The 23,125-nt window shown below is 62.8% G+C and overlaps 1 protein-coding gene and 1 long non-coding RNA gene across 5 annotated transcripts; one reads left to right on the plus strand and one right to left on the minus strand.

Moving 5' to 3' along the window:
* Window positions 1-1,981: 1,981 nt before the first annotated feature.
* Window positions 1,982-22,176, minus strand: CCDC187 (coiled-coil domain containing 187). 4 transcript variants are annotated; one of them, XM_073806801.1, is made up of 9 exons: window positions 21,836-22,176; window positions 19,389-19,894; window positions 18,788-18,880; window positions 16,360-16,455; window positions 11,072-12,162; window positions 10,757-10,851; window positions 6,858-7,420; window positions 6,444-6,531; window positions 1,982-2,252 (listed from the first exon to the last, which is right to left on the minus strand). In XM_073806801.1, exons 1-9 carry the CDS (start codon window positions 21,979-21,981, stop codon window positions 2,066-2,068), a joined length of 2,865 nt encoding a protein of 954 aa, XP_073662902.1. In that variant the 5' UTR covers window positions 21,982-22,176; the 3' UTR covers window positions 1,982-2,065. The 4 variants fall into 4 exon arrangements, with proteins under 4 accessions (XP_073662902.1, XP_073662904.1, XP_073662905.1 ...); XM_073806803.1 differs by lacking the exon at window positions 21,836-22,176 and adding an exon at window positions 20,544-20,719; XM_073806804.1 differs by lacking the exon at window positions 21,836-22,176 and adding an exon at window positions 20,476-20,546.
* LOC141279026 (uncharacterized) lies at window positions 20,801-21,667 on the plus strand. Its single transcript, XR_012332766.1, has 3 exons — window positions 20,801-20,875; window positions 21,141-21,360; window positions 21,507-21,667. It is a non-coding gene; the product is annotated as an uncharacterized lncRNA (long non-coding RNA).
* Window positions 22,177-23,125: the final 949 nt, after the last annotated feature.

Genomic DNA, 23,125 nt, shown 5'->3' on the forward strand with positions numbered 1-23,125 from the left:
TGGGAAAGCTCACACCTTCCCCACCCCTGATGTGTGGTCCACCATCCAGGGATTTTGTCCTTTCAACCAGCAACTGATGGTTTTCCCCTTAGGGATGTTGAGAGGATGCCCTTCTCTGCCCTCACCATGGGATCCAGGCGGGGCTGCCCGTCCCCCGAGGCGCTGTACCACCTCCCTGCCGCCGCCCTGGGCATCGCCTGCCCACCCTGCATGGGTGGACACAAGTTTACAGGGTGCACGTGGGCTGTGCGTCCCGGGAGGACGCAGTGAGCTGGCGCTGGGGACCAGCAGGAGTGAAAGCTAAGGGCGCTGCAGTGCTCGGCCCTCCTGCTTTCTGTCTTAGCTCCCTGAGTCCCTGCGTCACGCCATTTTACAGACAGGACACAGCTGATGGTGCAGAGGGGCCAGGGTTGCCCGAGCTCTCCCAGCTTTCTGGAACAGACGGCGGTGCCCAGGTTCCCGGTTCCAGCTCAGCCAGGAGGACGGAGAGAGGTGGATAGAGAACTGGCATCTGAGCCCACGCCCTGGTCCCAGCCCGTCCCTGGGCGCCCCAGGCAGCTCACTGCCCCTCACTGGGCCGCACTTCCTGGACGAGGAGGGGCTGGAAATGTCTACCCTCTTCGGGGTAGATTCTCCCCTTGGGCACTTATTGGCCAGGATCTGACGTGCTACGTGTTGTAACGTGTGTCTTCTGACCACCTGCCCCACCCTCCCCAAAAGGCAGGCACCTTGAGGGCATGGCCTGGTGCCCAGTCAGTGCCAGGCTCAGCAGGTGTTCAGCGAGCTTGTTCTGAGCACAGGGAAGATGAACCAAGAAACCAGGGGGCTCCCCAGCAGCCCCTCTCCATGCTGGGAAAGTCTCCCAGAGCGAGGGGCAGGGGGATGTGGTGGCACAGAGCCCCCTGCCTCAGAGGGCCCGGGGCCCCTTCTACACACACACACACACACACACACACACACACACACACACACGCGCGTACACACATGCACGTGCACGTGTCCAACAGCACACATCTGCCCCACCCCGGTGGGCTTGAGGAAGCCTGGTCTGCAGGAGGGTTCTGGCAGCCCCTTGAGGGCTTTGGCCCCAGCCCCCCCCTGCCTGGCCTGAGGGCCCTCTGTCTTCCAGGGAGGGGCAGGCGTCTGTCAGGGAGGCCGCTGCCGGGCAGCCCCTGGGGAAGCTGCTCGTCCACGAGGGGTCTGCCACATCCCGTGCTGCAACCCCAGGTCTGCGGGACGCCAGAGCCCAGGGCTGAAATTCCTCCCTCCCTTCCCCTCACCCAGACACCAGGGGGAAACCCGGGGCTTCTAACTGCCCCCGGGCCTTTCGCAGGCCACTGACCCCACACGCCTCACTGCCCGCCCTGTGAGATGGGCGACTCCAGCCGGCCCTGTAAGGAGGTGCAGGTTTTATCTGGGGCCGCTCCTGAGCGGAGCAGGGGTTGGGGGTTTGTTCCGAAGGCACCTGCAGTGCCCGATTCTCCTACAGACAGACGTGAGCATGTTTTTATTCCCGCTCTTAAAACTTTTGAAAAAAACCAACTGGAAAATGAGGCTTAAACGGCAAGTCACATCCCAGGCCTTTCAGAGCAGGTGCTCGGTCCCCAGCACCGTGCCAGCGACCTCCAGCTGCCCCTCCCTGAGCCCCCACTGGACACAGCGTCCCACAGTCCAGCCCACGCCCCGCTCCGCACACGCTGGGGCTTAGGCCCGGCCTGCTGCCACGAAGAAGGCCTGAACCCAGGAGGGCTCCAGGCGGGAGCAGCCCCTGCCCCGGCCCTGGCTATGCACCAGCCCTGGGGCCCTGGGCAAGCCTCCTCTGCTATAACGGGGGAAAAACCCTTCGGCTCAAAGGAGAAGGCAGAAGGCTGGGCCCCGGGAGCAGAGCCGTTGATGAGACAAGCCGTTGACTCTCGGGGGAGCAAACTCACAACAGAAGCATGGATGGCGAGAGAACACAGCAAGAGGCTGGGCCCTGAGAGCCTCCAGAAAACTTTAATACCGACGCGTGGACGCTCTCCACGTAGAAAAGCATCTTTCTACACCCGCAGAACCTGGCCGAGCATCAGGCCGTGGAGCGGGTCCCCAGCGGATCTCCCTGGCCACCCGACCAGCCGGCCCAGGGCCTGTCCACGGGCTCGCCCTTACCGCAGCTCCGGAGGGTCAAGGGCGTGACCAAGCCCGCCCCTCTGGCCGACCGCATCTCTTCCAGCCGCAGGGAGCCGCAGCGGGGGTCTGGCGCCCCGAGTGAGCTGGGGACACACAAACACCTGTGTGAGCAGCGAACATCCTCGAGGCAGGAGACAGCTGAGGTCTGGGCGGGGAGGGGTGGTAATCTGGGCTCTCCTGCAGACCCAGTGGCCAGGGAGACCCAAGGGCCAAAGGACCAGAGGGCCAGGAGGGCAGTGGCGAGCAGGCGGGGCCTGGTCTGTGAGCGGCGACTCAGGGCTCTGCACTCGGACCCAGGGGGACCAGCGCCCAGCAGGAGCGCTCGGCGTCCACGGTCGCCATCGGCGCTGGGGCCAGCACCAGAGCGCCCTTCGCCCGGAAGCCCTCACCTGCCCTGGGTCTGCTCTGGCAGTGACGGGCATGGGGCATGTCCTCTGCCTCTGTCCCCTCGGCCATCTGCTAAGGAGGACTGTCCACCAGGCCCAGAGTGGAGCAGGGCCCACATCTTAGCTCTAAGCCTCAGGACCATCTTCTCGTGCCGGCACTGCTGCCCTGTCCACAGAGGGGCCTGAGCTGGCCGGATGACCAAGGAGGCCGGGGTCAAACTGGTCCAGTTAGACTCAGAGACCTGCCCTCCATCAGGGCGAGCTCAGCCTCACCCGGGGCTGCCCAGCACATCCGCCACAGGAGAAGGAGGAAGGCGTGGCCTTGGGCCCCCCCGAGAGGGCAGCAGTCCAGGTGGGGTGGGAGAGCCGCCGGGCACAGGTGGGCTGCAGCTGCCCGGATTAGGGGCTTGGGGCACAGATGACTGTGCAGCCCAGGTGTGTGTGACGGGCTCGGACGAGCTGTGCCGACAGCCCGCCTCACTTCACGCCTCATCGGCACACGTGGCTGTCCCTCCTGCACCGAGTGACCCAGGATGCCCTTGGGTGACTGAAGACACCGGCCACACCTGCAGACCATGGAGGTGGGCCCTCCTCCAGCCCCACAGGTGTTCGCTGAGCACCTGCTGTTCTTCCCAGGTGACCCACCACCCCGCCCCTACCCTACAGCTCGCAGGCCTGCCAGCGAGATGGCGTGAAAAGACTGTTCCAGGAAGAGGGAGCGGCCCTGCGGCCCAGACGAGAGATGCTGAGGAGGTGAGGGATGGGCCCAGGGGCTGATCCTAGAATGACCCCAGGGATGCTGGGGCAGGAGCGCTGACCGCGGGCTCCGATGGTCAGGGGTGGGTTCCTAGAGGCAGGGGCAGCAGGGGCTGCTCCAGGAATGCGTAGTCATGGAGACAGGGGGACTCTTAGCTCCCTCCTTCCCAACCCAGAACTTAGGATGCTACAACCCCCACCTGGGATCAACAAAGGGCAGGAAGGAGCTGCCGTCCTCCAAGGCTACTTAAAGGGAATGTCATCGGTCCACAAGCCATTCTCCCTCAATTGTCTAGAGCAGGGACGGCGAACATTTCCCACAGAGGAACAGACGCAGGCCACACGGTCTTTGTCTCCGTGGAAACCACTCAGCTCTGCCTTTGTAGCAGGAAAGCAGCCACACTCATTATGTAAATGATGAGCACGGCTGTGTGCCAATAAAACTTTATTTACAAAGACCGGCGGCGGGTCTAGAGGGCTGTGGCTTGCTGACCACTGGTCTAGATTCTCTAGGGCAGTGATTCTCAAACTTCAGTGAGCATCAGAATCGCCTGATCACTGGGCCCACCCCCAGCATAGCAGATTCAGGCGGGCTGGGATGGGCCGGGCACTCTGCATTTCTAACGAGTCCCCAGGGAACAGTTTGAGAACCACTGGCCAGGGAACGGGCGTAGCAGAAAAACTGGGGGCTCTGGAGTCCATGCCCTGGGTCTGAAACTTGGCTTGTCCTCCCCCAGGCTACGTGATCCTGGGCAAGGTCAATTCTCCTCTGCCAGCCTCAGCTTCCCCATCTGTAAAATGGGGATGAGCACACATCCCTCAGGGTTGCTGCAAGCACTGCATGAGGTGCAGGGAGGCCTGCGGGGTGACGGCAGGCACACAGCTGGGGCACACACTCCTCTGTCCTTCCTTCCAGAGATGCTGGGGTGGACTGGGCCTCAGGGGCCCAAGCCCCATGGGGGGTGGGAAACCCTGGTGTCCTCACCGCATGATGCTGGTTAACAAGCTTGGCCCCCACCCGGCCACTGAGCACTGTGGCCCCAGCAGGGAAAGGACTCGGTGGAGGAGACCCACCCCGACTCAGGAACTGGCCTGAGAGGTGGCAGGACGGGCCAGGCCCTGGAGAGGAGAGCTGTGACCTGCATCCTTGGACTCACTCGGGCAGCGAGGGAGGTGACCAGAGGCACGGCAGCAAAGCAGCCCCGTGAAGCAGTGAGTGGAGACTGCTAGTTTAGAAGACTGGGCCGGGCCAGGTGCCTTCCGGAGGCCTGAGAGGCCCAGCCAGCCCCTGGGCCCTGATCCCTGGCTCCAAGGGTGCTGGGACGCCCAGGGCACGGCTCTGAACGACTTCCACCCCCTCCTGTCTCTCCCGGCCTGGTCAGGCTGAGGTGGGGAGGGAGACACAGTGCCCCTGCTGGGAAGGTCCCAAACACCCCTCGGCTTTGACACCTTCTGGGCCTGAGCCCCAGGGACCTTGCTGGCTGTCCAGCAGCGGGACACACAGCTGTAGGCTGTCCACCTTAGAGCCTAGGGCACCGAAAGTAACCTCTGGAGAATTCTCCCACCCGTCTCCCCTTCTCAAGCTCTAGACGGGGAGCAGGATGGGGGGGTAGGTGCAGAGGACGTGAAGTCCAGCCCGATGCTGACCCCTACTGGTGTCAACAATTCAGTTTCAGTAACTGCGCTGAGGCTGGGCAGGGGAGGGGCTGGGGGACGGGAGGGAGGGTGAGGCAGGGCTGGGGGAATCAGGGTGGATTCAGGGCCACCTCCCATCTCCAAGGGGGGGCTCTGAGGCTGGGGGGGCCGTGAATATGCTCAAGGCCACCAGCTTTAAGCACAGACCTGGGATCTGCACTGACCCCCGGAGGCCCTAGGGCAGCCGCACATACGAGGGCAGCAAGCCCGGGACAGACCGGGTGAAGGGGGCGGTGAGAAGCCCCCGGCATCGGGCTCTGGCCGATACTGGCAACGAGCCAAGGCCAGCCCCCCGGAGACCATCCACTGGCCTGTCCCCCTCTGGACCCCCCTCCCCCACCCCGGTTCTGAGCTGTCGAGCCTGGAGTCCCGGAGGACGCACAAGGTGAGCGGGCAAGCAGGGGAGGGCCTGCGTGGGGGCCAGGCAGGGACGGCTGCCCCCCGGCGCTTCAGCCCCAGGACGGAGAGGGGAGGGGGCCAGGGGTGTCTGACAACCTCCTGGTGCAGGTGCCAAGGAAGGAGGTGGGCGGGGCTGGGGACCCGCGCCTGCAGGAACCCCTGGGCAGACAGGCAGGCGATGTGGCAGAAGGAACAGTTCTTGGGGGCGGGAGAGGGGTGTGTCCTTGCAGAAGGAGACAAGCCTGTCCCCGAATCCTGGGAAGACTGGGGGCCACAGCTGCTCAGGGAAGGCCAGGTGACAAGAAGGCAGCTCCCCTGCGCAGCCCAACCTTTGGAGCCTTTGTGGACAAAACCTGCCCCGGGCTGGAGGACGCCCCCTCCTGGAGGGGCTGGGGGTACAGAGCAGGGTCACTGGCTGCTGGGGGGAAATGAGCCGGAGGACAGAGAGAACAGGGAGTGACAGTAGCTGGACCTCAGGGGGAGGCCGGCCGAGACTCTGGGAGCCTGGGCTGAGGCCTGGAACAGCAGAAGGTCCCCAGGAGAGTGGCTGGCCCTGGGTGGTAGCTACTGAGGCCACATTGCAGGCCCAGGTGGGGCTGGCCGCAAGTGCCCCTGCCCCGGGCCGGTCATCTGTCTGTAATTGGGCCCGTGCAAAGGGACCTGTGTGAAGTGACCCCAGAGGAGGCCAGTGCTGGAGACGGAAGCCACGAGAAGGTGCAAGGGGCTGTGGACGGGTGGTCCTGAGAACTCGACATGGGCCACCGACCGGATGGAGGGCTGCCTGTCTCCGTGTCCCCCAGACACAACCAGCCTGCCAGCCACACAGGACGCCTGGCCGAGTGTTTCCGCATGGCCCACTGTGCACAGCCCCGCCAGAGGCGTCCGAGGCCAGCACCTCTCCCCGGGCGGGTCAGAAGCCATGTCACTGGACCTGTACGGGCTCTGCCACGGGCCGGCGGCACCCACCCTGGGGGCACCCACCCTGGGGGCACCCACCCTGGGGGCACAAGGCTGCTCAGGAGTGGCGCCCAGGCTTACCTCCCTGCGAAGGGGCTGAGGGTCTGCAAGGAAGCCAGGGTTCTCGCCTGCCTCTTGTCCCGCTCCGAGCGCCCATCCTCCATGAAACCTTTGGAGAGACGGGTGCCGGTAAGCTGGTCGGTGGGGAGTGAGGACGGGGGCCCACCCCCCTGGCAGGAGGGACCCTGGTCCTGCTTTCTTGCCCCTCTGCAGGAGGCAGAGAGGTGGTGGGCACGTCAGGCTCAGGACCAGGCCCCACCCCTCCCCCAGCCAGAGGCAAGATGGTGACAACAGCTGCAGAGGGACAATTGCTGTGGTCTTGTCAATGTACCCCCGCCCCTTTCAGGAGAAGAAACCCAGAGGCAGGGAGAAAGTGGGGTCCCCCTGGCCACCGACGGGGCAAGTGGTCATCTGCGGCCCCGGGGCCGGCCCTACCTTGGGGCTTGCTGGCCTGGTGGCCCCTCGGGCTGACGCTCTGCAGCCGTTCCCAGCCAGGGCTCCAGGGCAGCGTCTCAGTGTCCGGGAAGCAGGTGGTAGAGAGAAGTGGCCTGGCCCGCATGCCCGCCCAGTCCCAGGGTGCCCCTCCGCCCACGCTGGGCACCAGGGCTCTGGGGCAGGCTGGCGTGCTGGAGCTCGAGGGCGGCGGGCCTGGGACGGGCCCCCCCGCTGCGTCCGTCGCCTCGGACCTGCTCAGCCTGTCGGTCAGGACGTCGATTCGCTGCTTCAGGACGTTGGCCATGGTCTCCAGGGCCTGCAGCCGAGCCTGCTTGTACCGGAAGTGCAGGGGGCCTGGCGCGCCCAGGCGTTCGGACTCCTCGGGGTCCAGGCAGATGCACAGCCCCGGGCTTGAGCAGTGGCTGGTCAGGTCCTGGAGTTGCAGGGGGCCCAGGGAAGAACTGGCCGACGTCAGCAGGGGGGCGCCCTCCCAGCCATCTCGGGGGCCTCCCACCTCCAGAGTTTCGGCCGGGTTCAAGGCTCTGTTCAAACACAGGCAGAAGCTGCAGGGAGAGAGGGGAAGACGGTCAGCCCTAGGGCACCCTCTCCAGGCGCGTGGGAAACACGCATGTGCAGGGATGCGCATAGCTGCAGCTTCTGTGCCAGGCCCAGAGTCTATTCACTGCGTCAACTTATGCCCAGGGGCGATTATGGAGCATCCACAGGGCAGACCACACGTGGCTGTTAGAAAGGAGGAGGATGGCTGGCAATGATTTCTTGGATACGGCACCAAGAGCACTGGCAACAAGAAAAAGAAAAAAATAGATAAACCGGGCTACTTCAAAATTAAGAACTTACATGCATCAAAAGACCCAATCAACAGAATGAAAAGACAACCTACAGAATGAGAGAAAACATTTACAAACCCAGATCTGATCAGAGATTACTCCCCTGAGTATACCTCCTACAACTCAACGACAACAAAAACCCAAATAACCTAATGAAAAAACAGGCAAAGACTGGAATAGACGTTTCTCCAAAGAAGACATACAAATGACCAAGAAGCATGTGAAAAGATGCTCAACATCACTAATAATTAGGGAAATGCAAATGAAAGCCACAGTGAGGGACTTCCCTGGGGGTCCAGTGGGTCAGACTCCGTGCTCCCAATGCAGGGGGCCCGAGTCTGACCCCTGGTTGGGGAACTAGATCCCGCATGCCGCAACTAAAGATCCCGCATGCCACAACTAAGACCCAGTGCAGCCAAATAAATAAATTTTTAAAAAGCCACGATGAGATACCACCTTACACCCTTTAGGATGGGCACTACTAAAGAAAAAGAAAAGAACAAGTATTGACAGGTACGTGGAGAAGTTGGAACCCTCGTGCGCAGTTGGTGGAATATAAAATGGAAAACCGTATGGAGGTTCCTCAAAAAGTAAACACAGAATTCTCATATGACCCAGCAATTCTAATGCTGGGTACATATCGCACAGAATTGGAAGCAGGGGCTTGAAGAGATGTTTGCATACCTATGTTCACAGCAACACCATTCACAACCAAAAGGCAGAAGCAATCCAAGTGTCCATAAACAGACGAATGAATAAACAAGGTGGGATCCATCCATACAATGGAATAGCATTCAGCCTTAAGAAGGAAAGAAATTCTCAAATAGGCTACAACATGGATGAACCTTGAGAATGTCATGCTGAGTGAAACAGGCCAGTCACAAAAGGGTCCCAGAAGGAATCAGATTCATAGAGACAGAAAGTAGGACGGTGGGGCCCCGGGCTGGGCGGTGGGGGATGGGGAGCGAGTGTTTCACAGGGACAGAGTTTCAGTTTGTGAAACTGAAGGTGAGAGAGTCCTGGAGATGACAGTAGTGATGTTTGCACAGCAGTGTGAATGTGCGTAGCGCCCCTGAACTGTGCCCTTAAAACTGCGTAAGATTCTATGATCTTAACAAAATGTTACAATTTTGTCATGTGTATTTTACCACAATTTTTTTAAGTGGAAAAAAAAAAAAGGACAGAGTGAAGCACGATGAAGGACCTGCAGCCTCCTCCACCACAGAGATAGCCCCCCCTCCAGCATCGTGCCCAGCAGAAGGAGCCCCTGCCAGCATTTCCCACGGCGGGGGGCTGCCCTCGGGTGTGAGCGGTTTCTCAGCCCCAGTGCAAGTTACACACGTGCTCCGCGTGCGAGCATTCACTGAACTGCACACCTAGGACCTGCGCCCTTGTCTGGATATGATCAGATGTCAACTTTAAAAAGTTAAAAAACAACGCACACCCCTGGGCAGCCCTGTGGACCTGGAATCTTGGGGAGGAGTGCGCACTTTAAAGACAAATGAAACAAAAAGGATCCAGAGAGGGCAATTTCCAGGAGCCAGGGGCCAGGGGAGGGTGTCCATCCCCCCGAGGTGGACGGGTGGGGGGGTCGAGGGGCTGCAAAGAGGGGTGGGCGCTGAGCTCCAAAGGGTTCAGCCCAAAGCCCCCTCCCAGAGCTCTGGCTGCCGAAGACCCATGCAGGAGCCAGGCTCAGAGCGAGCCCAGGGCAGGAAGCTCCCGGTGGGCGGCATCTCGTGGGGACCCCTGTCTTTAGCCTCTGGGCCAGCTCCTCCCCCTAGCCATGGGCGGATGATACCCTAGGAGCCTGGCTGTGAGTTCCCCCTCCTTTATTGGGCAGGTGGCCAGGAAGTGGCTGGCACTGGCCTGGAGCCCACGGGGCACTCCCCGGAGCCCTTCGCCGCGAGGGCAAGAGCTGGGAAGGCCAGCCTCTAGGGAGCCTGGACACTCAACTCCCCCAGCAAAGTGGGGGAAGGTCTCCCACCCTGCACTTCAAGATGCTGCTCGGGGAGTGGCCTCCTGGACAGTTGCCCCAGAAAAATGAAAACACACGGCAGTGAAAACAGAGCAAAAACGAATGCAAGGGAACAGAAAACAAACCCAGAAAATAAGTGTTGGTGAAGACAGGGAGAAACTGGATTTCCCGTGCTCTGCTGCGGGAATGCAAAACGGCGCGGCCACTGCCAGAAACAGCCTGGCAGTTCCTCCACCAGTTAAATACGGAGCCCACACAACCCGGCAACGCCACTCCTGGGCGCGTGCACCAGAGAGCCGAGAACAGGCGCTCAGACATTCCACTCACAGCAGCCAAAAGGGGGAACAGCACACAAGTCCATCAGCTGCCCCTGGTAGGCAACACGTGGGAGATCGTGCAGTGGAGTATGACTCGGCCATGACAAGGAAGGAAGTCCTGCACAGGCCGCAACGTGGACGAACCTGGAGATCGTACAGTGGAGTATGACTCGGCCATGACAAGGAAGGAAGTCCTGCACAGGCCGCAACGTGGACGAACCTGGAGATCGTACAGTGGAGTATGACTCGGCCATGACAAGGAAGGAAGTCCTGCACAGGCCGCAACGTGGACGAACCTGGAGATCGTACAGTGGAGTATGACTCGGCCATGACAAGGAAGGAAGTCCTGCACAGGCCGCAACGTGGACGAACCTAGAAAACTCGCTCAGGGAAAGAAGCCTGGCACAATGGCCCCATGCTATATGATTCCACTGACACGAGACGTCAGAACAGGTGAATGCATACACACAGATGGACGGCAGACCGGGGAGTGACTGCTAACGGGGACGGGTTTCCTTTCAGGGTGATGAAATGTTTTTGGGGAATAGATGGAAGTGGTGGTTACACAATATTGTGAACGTGCCAAATGCCACTGAATAGTTTTCTTTATAAACGTTAACCTAACGTGACGGGAAGCTCACCTCAGCGAAAACTAACGCAGCCCTGATCACAGGCTCCGTGCAGCTCTGGACGGAGGGAGCGGCCCCCCGCCCGGGAGAGCCCCCCCGGGAAATGCAGTCCCAGCCCCTGCACACCCACCTGCCCGGGGCGTCCTGGTCCCCCAGCACCATGCCGGAAGTCACCCTGCTCCACTGCGGCACAGGTGCTCCTGGGCCCCCGGTGGCTTCCAGGCCCTAAAGCAGAGGAGAAGGACGTCATCAGAGCCCAGGCTGGACCAGAAGACCCCAGGCCCTGTCTCAGCCTCAGAGCTGGCCCCGGCCTCCACAAGGGTCTCAGGCTGGGTCCCTCAGGGGTCCCCTCTTTGGGGACAGAGACAGAGGCAGTGGGGTCCCTGCAGAGCCCTGCCACAGCCAGGGGACCCCGGGGGACCTCGGTGGCTGAGCTGGTGCATACCCCGGACTGTGCAGAATGCGGGACGAAGGTCACGATGCCGGGCGTCGTCTGGGAGACCACGGGGACGGCCTCCCTCTGCTTCCTGTAGACGCCCTGCAGCCTCTGGTTTCTGAGCTCCAGCGCTTGCGTGGCGGAGGCCTTTTCCTTTAGGGCCTGCTGCCACCAGGGCTCCATCTTCTGCTGGATGAACTCCCGCAGGGACTCGGAGCTGTGGAGGGGCCCCCGGGGCTTCGGGCAGGGCGGCGGGGGTCGCACCTCATTCTCCTTCCCAGGCATGTTCCAAAGGGCACCCTGGCTGGGCCTTGGCCAGGTGAGCTTCGCCCCCGCGGGGGTTAGCAGTGGACCCCTGCCCTGGCACCGGGGGTCGGGCCCCTGCGTGAAGGCGGGGCTCCAGGGCCTTCGGGCGGGGCCCTCCCGGTCTTCACAAGAGGTCCAGGCCCTCTGCAGACCCCAAGCCTGCCCGGACGAGGTGCTCCGGGGCTGCTGCAGGAAGGGGCCCCATCTTTCAGGGGTGCTCCCGGGCCTCCAGAGGGAGCGGTCCCATCCTTGGGCCGCCCAGGTCTTTGGTGGACAGGAGGTCCGCCTGGCCAAGGCGCTCCAGGGCCGCTGAGGGAAGGAGCTCAGCCTCTCCGTGGGGCTCCCGGGTCCCCGGAAGGAGGAATCTCGTCCTTGGGCCGCCCAGGTCCTCTGCGGATAGGACTCCCACCCGGCCGAGGCGCTCCAGCTCGGCGCCATGGGCAGGCTCCCAGCCCTCTTGGACGCAGGCACCCCCTCCGTCACGGCCCGAGGGCTCTTCCAGGAGCCCCGCAAGTCTGGGGGCTTCCAGGGGCTCTGCCACCTCCTCCCCGCCAGGTCCCGCAGCTCCAGCCCTCGCCTTGGGTGGTGGCCCTGGGCCAGCTCCAGGCTGGCCTGGATTTGCTGGTGGAGGTCTCGAAGGACGGCCATAGCAGCCTGGATGTTCACGGGCTGATGGCAGGAAGCCAGGTGGGGAGCATTGGTTGACACCTGCGGGGCGCTGCGGGCAGAGGTTGATCTAGGCAGCCGGGGGCAGACAGGGGAACTCTCACCAGCTCCCAACTTCTTGCCGTGTCCTGCAAAGACAGGTAGTCGCAGGGGTGGCCAGAGCTGCAGGGCTTCAGGAGGAGCAGAGCCGGACCCTCCCCTCTCCCTGAGGCCCCGTTGGTTCTGCACCCATCATCCACTCACAGAGCCCTCTGGGGGCAGGTGCCACGTCGGGTGACTCGAGGCTGAGCCTGGGCACCTGGCGCAGAGCCACCCCCTCTGAATGTGGTGAAAACTAAGGGGGGGGGGGCGCGGGGGGAGGTGACACGTCTCCCGGGAGCTGCTGTGGTTCCCGTCCTGCAGTCCCTGAGTCAGGAAAGCCTGGTGGCCGCGCCCTGCCTTCTGGGAGCCGAAAGGGTGCCTCTCGGGGACAGAAATCCTCTTCCTGGGCTTTTGAACGGAGCGACTCCCCAAAGTCCCCGTCTGGTGGGGGGTTTGGAGGGCGTCTGACGGGTCGCTGGGAGAGAGGTGCCGGGCCCGCACCCCAATGCCACTGCTTCCTGGGCGTCTCTCCCTCAGGCCCACACTCCAGATGCCACCCCGAGCGGAGCAGAGCCGAGGCGGAAGCCTAGGGAGGGAAGGAGGGGGCCCAAGCAGCACCCTCACCAGAGCTTGTCCTTTTCTCCAAGCGTAAACACCAACCAACTCAGAATCTTAAAGAGAAAACGCACACACAGCCAGGCGCCCAGGGCCCTCCGATGCTGGCCCAGACAGGGAGGCTGGCGACTCCACGCAGACCCAGGAGACCAATTCACACGCTCCCGGAGGGGATGGGGCGAAAACCCTCGTGTCCAGGCCCCTCTGGGGATAGGGCCACACCCCCAGCCATTAGCCAGCATCCTGGCAGGGCTGAGTCCCAGGATGACCTTGAAACGTGACCTGATTTCTCTGACCCTTGGGGGTAATAAAACGTGCTCCCTTCAGATTTGTCTGTAAAACATCCAACACAGGCCCAGGAACACCACACACACTCAGTAAAGGCTGGCCAGCGGTAACGCTAGTCGCCAGCACAAGCCGGGCTCACACAGGGCGAGGGGGAAGGCAATGTTATGGCCGATCATTTGCTCTGAGCCAGAAGAAATTAATTTGTTTTTAAACTGGTGAGACTCAGCGGGGATAGGGGAGGGGACTCAAGGAAGACAGTCAGGTTAGCAGGACAAGGGGTCCCGGAGAGCGTGGAAACAGTCACCCCATCCCACACACAAACCAGCTTTCTTTAATAAATGCTGTCACATAAGAAACATCATTCATCATGCTTCACTTCATAATCCCACGTTACGCTCACCAAATGCCAATAGCAGCCCCACCATCGTAACAAACCCATCCACAAGGGCCCCGGCAGAGGCAGCGCCGGCCTTGAGCTCACAAACACACATGTGTAAGCTCACACGCTTACACAGCCTGCATCTCCGGGGTAGGGGGAGCTAGCCCAGGGAAGGGTGTGTCCCGCAGAGCTGTTCCAGGGGCGTGGCTTATGGGGGCGTGGTCATGGCCTGGGGGGGTACTTCCTGAGGCGTGGCCTCGGGGCGTGGCTCTGTACCACCCTTCCCCTTGCAGGAGCTCTGTCTTCAGGCCTATGGCTGAAGTCCCTCCTGGTCTGGGCTGGGGAACGTGCTGTGTCTAGGGGGCAGGGTGTGATAGGTGGGTGGTCTCTGCTGTAAGGCACCCTCGTTTGCCCCTCCCTGAGACCACGCCCTCCGCCCCAGGCCCCTGGTGACACCGGAAGGTAAGAGTGAGGTCTCAGGAGTCCCAGACCTGGGTTTAAATCCCAGCTCCTCCTGCGTAGCCACTGGCCTCGGGCAAGTGACAACTCCCCCGTGCCTCAGTTTCGCCATCTGTAAGCGTCTCCCCACAAGGCCACCACGATGCAAAAGCGAAGCAGTCACGCTCACTACAGGAGTTGCCCAGAAAGGTCAGGATCTGCCGATCAGGACTGAGTCTGCACTGCCCACCTGCCACATGCGACCTATGAGTGGGACCTGGGGGGTTGGGCTCCCCAGAGAGGGTCCTGCGTCCTGCATAAAAATGGCCTCACTCCTCGGTGCTTTGTGACCGCCTGGAGGGGTGGGATAAGGAGGGTGGGAGGGAGGGAGATGCAGGAGGGAAGAGATGTGGGAACACGTGTATGTGTATAACTGATTCACTTTGTTATAAAGCAGAAACTAACACACCACTGTAAAGCAACTATACCCCAATAAAGATATTAAAAAAAAAAAATGGCCTCACTCCCTTGGTCGGGGCCCTAGGCAGGGACCACACCAGGTAGGGAGGGGGCCACCTGCTGGCCAGGCCCCTCTCGGCACCCCCGTCCCCAGGCCCCTCCATCACTGGCTTCCCCATTAGCCCGCCAGAGGGGTCCAGGTCAATAAATGGGTCCTGATGGGCACCTTTTTTTCTTCCACGGAGCAGTTTAACGGCAATTAATTTTTTTACGAGAGGATTTCTAATCTGTGGAAATGGATGAAGTGCCCAAGTGCCCTGTCAAAGTTCCAGGGCCGACCTAATCTACGATAAAAAATGCAAAGTGAGGTGCTACGATCTGAAATTAAATATCGGGCTTCGTTTTCCTGCGGCCCGGATGGATGAATATTTTATAACTATTGTGATTTAATTTTTTGTTAACTACAGCAAATTTCTAATTCATCCAATTCCCAAGTCCTGTGGCTCTGACCTCTGAACCCAAACTCATCTCTCCTTAGCCCAGCTGTGACTTCGTAACTGACAGAAGCTAATGGCCACGTCCATCAGGGTGACACGGCGGTTACGGTGACGAATGCGGCCCACGCCCTTTTGACCCAGGGTCAGGCAGAAGGCAGGTCATCTTTCAAGGGAGCCGTTAAAACAAACCAAAATGCCGAGGAATGGTGGAGGGTGGGGTGGGGGGAACGCGATGCAGAAAACTGTTATATTTTGTGCTTTTGCAGTGGCCTTCTGGAACCTTCTCCATGTCTCCCAGCATCCCTCACTCTGGTTCCGGTGGAGGTTTTCCCGACACATCCCCACCTCACTCAGGGCCCACCTCCAGCCAGAGAAGGAGGACAGGTGCTCCTCCTGCAGGAACCGTCGGCCTGCCCAAGGGCAGAGGAGGCGGTGTCTGGTGGCGTGGGCACACCACACATGGCCCACTCCCATCCAGGACTGTGAGCTCATACCCTGGGGAAGCTGAGGCATAGAGATGCACAGAAACAGCTCGACCCCCGGTGCTGCTGACTCCGAGACCAGGGGCCCCACAGAGCCGACCTCAGCCTCCCAGGGCTTTCTCCAACCAGGGGGCTCTGGCTGGCGTCTCCGAAGCCCACGGTACAGTGGTCCCAGAGCCCAGGCCCCGAGGGTGGGCCTGGAGAAGGTGCCCTGGCGTGGGCCCAGGTACGCACAGCTGGGCTCTCTCGGGTAGGGAGCACAGGCCTGGGGCTGTCAGGGCCCAACCCCGGCTCGCCTGTGTGGTCCTGGGCAGGGCTGTTGACCCTGTCTGGGCCTCAGTTTCCTCATCTACACAGTGGGAGCGAGCCCACCTGCCCTGGAGGAGAGCCGTGAGGGTCACGTGAGCTACTGTCGCTTGAGCCCAAGACACACTCGGACAGAGCCCGGCACTGAGCGAGGCCACTCCTCCCTGGCCCCGAACATGCTGAAGGCAGGCCCGGAGGAAGGCCGCCCCCTCTGTTCCCCACACACCCACATCCAGCGCATTCACCCCACGAGCTCCACGAACCTACCAGGCTGGGCAGTGGGTCTTTGCTGGACGCCAACGCCCCACCCAGCCCTCAGGGAAAGACAGCTGAATTAGGAATTCCTCTGTGAGTGTGGCCCAGCACCACCAAGACCCCTGAACAGACCTCTCCTGGGTCATAGACGGCCGACACGTCTCCAAGGGAAGCGGACGTCACCCAGCCTTTCCCACCACGGGGCACCCCAGGGGAAACAGGCACCCCGGCCTCACTGCCTGGAGTCTAAGTCTCAAACCAGGCGACAGGCCACAGCCATGCTTCCCGCCACCGACGGCAGCAAAACGGCCAGAGCTCAGCCAGTGACACCGAGTCACGAGAAAGCATGCACATCTGTCCGCCACCAGCTCACATGCCCCCCACTGCACGCCCGCCTTTCCGAGGCGGAGCCAGCGCTGCACCAGCCGTCCTGGCTCCAGAAACAAGCCATGTGCCCACCTCCTGAGCCTGGATGGTAACCTCCCGTCCCCACGCCCTGCCTGGCCCCGAATGGGCCAACCCTACCTGTGTCTTTGGCAGCTCTCCTAGGGGCAGGCAGCTTGGGGGTCTTCTCTCTTTTGCAAGACCTACTTTTCATCCTTTTGGTTTTCTCCCGTGGAACTTCAGAGAGAGGAGACAGACGGAAGGAAAGGAGAGAAGGTTGAGTCGCAATGCAACACACGGGATCAGCCAGCTCGCGAGGCCCCTGACTGTCCCCTCACGGCCCTTTGCATGGGAACCCACCCCCCCCCGGGCAGTCCCCCGCGGGCTGGGCTCACCTCACCCACCCTCGCAGCCTCGACTGGACACATGTCCCGAGAGCCCCCGAGCACAGCCATAGCCTCCCATCTCCATCCCCTGCACCCAGCTTGGGGCCGGCCCACGGCACTCATGTTTGTTGAATGAATAAATGACTGAACAGGCCCACAGACGAAGCCGTGGCAGGGCAGCCGGCCAGACAGGACATCGGCTCCTCAGGGAGAGGAGGAGTGAGCGCTAGACCCAGAGGGGCCTTCGCACAGTGGGATCCGCCCGGTTGGACAGGCGGGGACAGGAGATCCAAGTCCCACAGAAGGCAGAGAGGCCGACTGGAGTGGAGCAGCTGCCCGAGGGCCAGTGTGGGCACCCGGCCCTGCTCTGTTTGGCCTCATTCGTCTTTGTCCCCCCCTGGGTGGATGCTGCATCTCAGAAGCCAACCAGCCAGTGACCGTGTGAGAGCTGGGCCTGGCCCATCGCGTCCCCAGGGGCCTGGGGAGCACGGGGAAAGTCTCTCCCGAGGGACTCTCCAGGCCTCCGCGGTGCAGCTGGGTCCCGGCCTCAGCCTGTCCCTCCGTCCTCAGCACCCAACCCCACTGGCAGGAGGGGCCTCAAGACGAGGCCCACACGAAAGGACAAACCCTATAGGATTTTGCTCATGTGAAGTCCCTAGAGGAGTCAAACCCGCAGAAACAAAAAAACTTTGTACTTAAACACGGTTAAAACGGTGAACTTTATGTTATGTGTATTTTACCACAATAATAAAAGAAAGAGCCAGGCCCTGCCCCACACCCTGCTTCCAGAGGGTTCCAGGGGCGAGCTGGTGACTGATGACACTGGGCACTGAGGCCCCTGAGTGACCAATGGCCAGGTCCTGAGTTTGGCTGATGGGCCCCTGCATGTGGGGACGGGGAGAATGACCTGCGGGACGAGCTGAGGTCGTCGGGGCCCTCTGTCCCCGAGGAGAGAGACAGGGGCGTTCCGCGTGAGTCACAGCTGGAATGGGGATGGGCGGGCGCCCCGCTCCTGGGGGAGCTGCCGGTGCCCAGTTAGGCCAGAGCTGGGCTCAGGGCGAGGGTCCTGCCCCTTGGCTGCACTCGGGCCGGCCCCTCGCACCCCACCTAGGGCTGTGCTTGGCTTGCACATCTGGCTGGGACAGACCGGAAACGAGTCTGTAGCTGCCACCCAGAGGGTCCCGACTCGAGTGTCGACCAGCCTTTGTTCCACCCTGGTCACCACGGCGCCACTGGAATAGGCAACGGTCCCCCTCATTCTCCCCCAACAGCCCCATGGAAAACCCTGGCTGGAGACCCTGAAAGTCTCAGGCCTCCAGGACAGCCTGACCCCTGCTCCGGAGCCCTCTCCCCCGCTTCCCGGGGTCTCCAGAATCCTGCTGGACGGTAGAGACCGCTCCTCCCCCCAGGGCCCACCCTGCACACACAGCGAGCCCGCCAACGCCCAAACCCTCCACGACCCCCCCGCCTAAAAACCCTCCAAGCGCCCCGCTGCCGGGGACGCCGAGGCTCCTTAACGCTCCCCCGGGAGCAGCTCCGGCCCGCCTCTCCATCCTCATCCCTCCTCTCCATCCTCATCCCTCCTGTCTGTCGAGTGAACGAGTCAGCCAAAGACTAGAGGTTCCCTGGGCCTCGGGACCCTTCCTACCCCATCTGGACGTCTGCCAACCCACTGCCGACCCTTCAGCATCTCCCAGGCAGGGCAAGGCCGTCTGCGGGACAGGCAGGCAGCGCCTCTTGCCTGCAAGATGCAACAACGAGCCCAGGAGCTGATGGGGCCTGGAGGACCTCAGGCCTGGCATGTGACCATGCAGGGAAGACCTCACCTATTCTGTGCAGGAGAGCTCAGCGAGGAGATGCCCCTGCCCAGCCCCCCTGCCCTTTGACCCCAGCCTGCCCTTCAGGGCCTGCTTGGATTCCTTCCCTGATGGTTAGAAATCGGACTCCAGAGAATGGTGGGCTGGCTTCAAATCCCTGCTTGGCCCCTTCACGGCTGGGGTCCCCTCTGACCCTCAGTGTCCTCCTCTGTGAGTGGGAAGCTAATAGAGACAATCGCACAGAGTGAAAGAGAAGCTGTCTGGAGAGTGCTGGCTCCAGAACCGTGCCACCCACACCTGGGCCTGAGTGTCCAGTGGGGGCAGTGGTGGGGGGATGCCAGGATGGCTGGCCGCAGAGCCACTCACCTGAGGCCTGCCGCTGGGAGACCCTGGAGGCCTCACGCCCCTGGCCAGGTGTTGCCTTGTCTTCGACTCCACTTTCAGCCCCACTCAGGATGCCTGAGCCCGAAGGAGACAAGAAGGAGAATTGTGAGGACAGAGAGGCCGTGAAGAGATGTCCAGGGAAAGGTCCCCGTTGGGCAGCCGCTCAAAAACCTTTAAACATGGCCTTGATGCCCACGCCTGAGGGCACAGTCCCCCCGGGGACCAGTCCCTTCCACGCCTCCCGCATGCCCTCCGGCCCCCCTGTACCCGCCCTCCCACCCACCATCCCTCTGGCTTCCACCCACCCATCTCCATCCCCATCTCCTGGATGAGTCGATGCTTCCTTCTGCCTAAACCCAGCTCAGATGCACCCCCTTCCCCGGGAGGACTCTACCTCCTCTTGGCTTCCCAGGCTCCGAGACCCTCTCAGGGCCACGGGGCATGCTGTACCGGCCTCCCCAGTTGGCCACCAGCCTAGGCGGGGCCACCCACGTACCCAGCCCTGCCCGGCCTGCAGCAGCCCAACCTCAGCCCTCTCCCCCCGCCCCCTGCCTGTCCCTCGCCAGGGGAAGCTGCCGCTGACCTGGGTAGGCCAGGGCCGGAGCGGGGTGTGTCGGCTTTCGGGCCTTCCTCCGGGGGGCTGGCGTGCGGGCTTTGTAGAGATCTGAGGCGCTGGCGGGTGCCGAGGTGCCCAGAGAGGTGCAGCTCGCCTGCCACCGTGCCTGGGCCCGGATCTTCTCCCTCAGCTGCTCCAGCCGGGGAGTGCTCTCCCTGGGCTGCTGCAGGGGCCCCAGCACCCGGAGGGTCCTCTCCTTCCAGGTCCCGTGGGGAGGCGTGCATGACTCATGGCCCCCCGAGGAGCCGGAGAGGCGGCCCGACGACACCAGACTGTCCCCATCCTTGGCCTCCTCGTCTGTCAACCACACCAGGAGGCTGCGGGCCTTCTGCCGGGGGCCGGGCTCCTCAGGGAAGTCAGACCAGGCCACGTGGGGAGATCCGCGCTGGGCGCCTGCCTGCTGGGAGGGCTCAGGCCAGCTCACAGCAGCCATGACTTCACCCTCAGCTGCAGGCAGAGGGAGCCTGTCTTCCCTTGGGAGAGAGAGGCAGACGCAGCCTGTCAGGTGCGGAGACGTGGTGGTGCTGGGCAAAACACGTCACGTGCACGCCCACTGTCTCCAGCGCCCTCCTACTCCCCATTTTCCTGCCTCAGACTGAGAAAGGTGGGAGGTGCCGATAAAAAGTACCCCCCCGTTGGTGGCAGTGCCGCAGTGTTCTCTCTCGGGTCCCGACCACACCCCCTGAGGTGGGCACTACGCCAGCCTCATGTACAGGCTCTGGGGAAGGCACGCGGCAGAGGCCATCCGGCCCAAGTCCTCACTCCTCACACCAACTTGGCTGCGCTCCAGGAAGAAGGCAGCTCCCCAGCAGTGCCTCGGCCCCTGTGTGCTCCACATGCACCCAAGTCGGCACAAACACTACCTGGACTTGGCACTGGCCTTCCCAACGGCTGGTCTCCCTGGGGCCCCAAGGGAGAGAGGGCACTGCCTCTATCGATCTTTGGGGCGGGGCTGGATCATTTCCCCCGGGCAGGTGGGCGGCATCCCCATGACCAAGGATGACACGGCAGCACGGCGGAATCAAGGGTGGAGCCAGTGAACCCCCATCACCACCTGCCCTGGGGTCAGAGGGTGCTTTCCCAGGGCAGCCCCGTGGTCTGCAGCCCGGCACCCATCCTCACTCAAGGCAAGCTGCCTCCTGCCCAGCTCCGGATGCCGGTCTGTGCTGGTCCCCTGGCCCATGATGGAAACCCTAAGGACGGTTATGGAAACTGGGGGGGGCACAGTGGGCTGCAGGGCCCTGGGCTGGCAAAAGCCTGGGGCCTTCCCGACGCGCTGCCTCTCAGCAAGGGGTGAGAATTCCGCACGGCCCTGTGACAGCATAATAACCCCGTGTCACTCAGTGACACACAGCCAAGGCCTTCAGCTCCTGCTGGGGCTCCAGGCAGCACCCCACCCCAGTCCTCCCAGGGCGCCGGGGGTCAGGCTCAGCCTGGGCTGGAGTAGGGACGACGTGAGGGGCTGGGGGCTGGGATGGGCAGGGGCAGGGGTGGGCTCAGCCCCAGGCTGGTGACCGGCTCAAGGTTCAGTTCCGGGTGGGGTCAGCCTGGGAGTCGGGTGCAGGAGAGAGGAGCCAGCCCGGGCCACGTCCCCAGCAGGTGGACGAGGGGCTGAGCGCTCTGGCCCCGACGCTTCGGCTCGTGGGGACTGGCCGGGGGAAGCGGGCGCCGGCTTCCCGCTCTCCCTGGCACGAGCTCAGGGCACCCCTTCGACCACAGAAATAGAGGCTGGAGAGGCCTGAGCGCCAGGAGAGCATCCCAACCTGTCCAACTCCAGCGGGCTTCCTACCACCTGCTCGACCGCCCTGGCAGGGCAGTGCGGTGAGGGGGACGCGGCCTCTGCCATCTGCCGGCCCTGGGCTCAGCGTGGTGCCCGAGGAGGAGCGCTGGAGGAGACCAGACGCCTCGCCCCACCCTGCCTCTGGGTGTTGGGAGACTGGTGAGTTCACTACCACAGGAGGGCCCTGCGGAGTGGCTGACATGGTTAGGGACACTCCTGCATTTTAGGAATTGCCCTAAAGGCACTCCTTCCAGAGCAGGCCCCAGAGAAAGGCGCGTCTGCAGCAAAGGACCCCCTAATTGCAGGCGGGCATGGAGAATGGAGAGCCGTCCTTGAGGCTCCTTCTAGAGGACCCGTCCTGGGGAACCGGGGACACCTGGAGACGCTGCCGTCTGGGCAGCGCGCAGGGCGGGGCTCTGGTCACTGAGACACAGCCCCACGTGTAGCGGCCAGCAAGAGGGGGAGTCGCCCCGGACGGACCCTGCCGGGAACGTGAGGTGCCCCCTCCACCCCCGCGGAGCCTCCTCTGTAGTTGGGGCCGGGGTGAGGCAGGCACTGAGCCAGCAGGACCCCAGATCCAGCCTCCGGCTCCAGGGCCCTCAACCACACCCGGTGGCCCAGACAGACAACGTACCTCTGCGGCCAGGTCCCCCTGCCGGCAGCACCGCGACCAACCATCCGGCTCTGCTCCGTCCTCCTGGCCTGGAGCCCCGGCCTGCCTGGGCTCGCCCGCTCCACTGGGCACCTTGCTCGGCGAGGCTGAAAGGGAGCAGGTCCCATCTGTATGTTTCTTTAGGACGTTTGCAAGCGGCTGGTGTCCCAGGGCGCTGACCTGGGGCCACACAGGAAAGCGGCCCCCGCCGGGAGAGCTCCAGGCAGCGGCGTGGGCTCCTTCGCTGTGCCGCATGCACGCACACCACGCACGCCCGCACGCCACGCACGCACGCACCACGCATGCACGCACCACGCACCACGCACGCACGCACCACGCAGGCACCACGCACCACGCACCACGCACGCACGCACGCGGGCCTGCGGAAGGCTTCCGCTCCCCTCGGGGGTGGGGCGATATCATCAGCGATGACCAGGGTGTCCCCCACACGGCCCCCAGAGCCTGGATAGGGGAGGGGCCGCTCAAAGACAGCTCCGCCTCCTGCGTTCACAAAGCGCCCCCGACCCCTGGGCAGAATCCCTGTGCCCCGTGGCGAGAGTGAAAGCCCACGCCCACCGCGCTGCTGCGCTGCGGCCGCAGGGTCGTGCTCGCAGGCAGAGGCCTGGCCCCTTTACTGCAGGCCTTCCTCCCCGCCACACCCTCAAGCTCCCCCAGCAGTTGGGGTTCTGGGGGGGTGTCCTCCCAGGGTCCGCTGGACTCTCCAGCCCTCGTTCCGAGCGAGCAGAAGCAGCAGCTTAGACGCAGGAAGTTTCTCCTGACGGGAGGAACTGGTGGCCCTCTGTTCCCTTTAGCAGGGACTAAGCTGCCCCCGGGGGTCAAGGAGACCTCCTCCTCCAGGAAGAAGCCGCGTCATAGACATGACGCGCCGTCAGTTTAAACCCTCTACTGGCGATGAAAGCAAAATCATGAAAACAAGTGCGTGGTGAACTTGAAAACAAACCCGACGGCCTCCCTGCCCAGGGCCCCAGCTCCTGCCGCCCTGCCCGGCTGCGGCGGCCACTGGGCTTGGCTCTGGGCTGCAGCTGGGTGGCCGCGAGCGGCAGTGCGCAGCCCCCATGCAGGCTCGCCCACCTGGCAGCGCTGCAGCTGAGCCCAGAGCTGCAGGCCCCTGAGGCCGAGGCCCCTCCGGCGGGTGTGGCACGCGCAGCTACCTGTCCTGACCACCCCCCCCCCCGGCTTGTACCGGCCTGATGCCACTCTGGGAAAGTCCCCTCACCCCCCGTGAGTGGGGCCCCGTCCCTCTTTCCCCCA

This window comes from Tursiops truncatus, chromosome 6 (genome assembly GCF_011762595.2).
Source record: "Tursiops truncatus isolate mTurTru1 chromosome 6, mTurTru1.mat.Y, whole genome shotgun sequence".
NCBI classification, from domain to species: Eukaryota; Metazoa; Chordata; class Mammalia; order Artiodactyla; family Delphinidae; genus Tursiops; species Tursiops truncatus.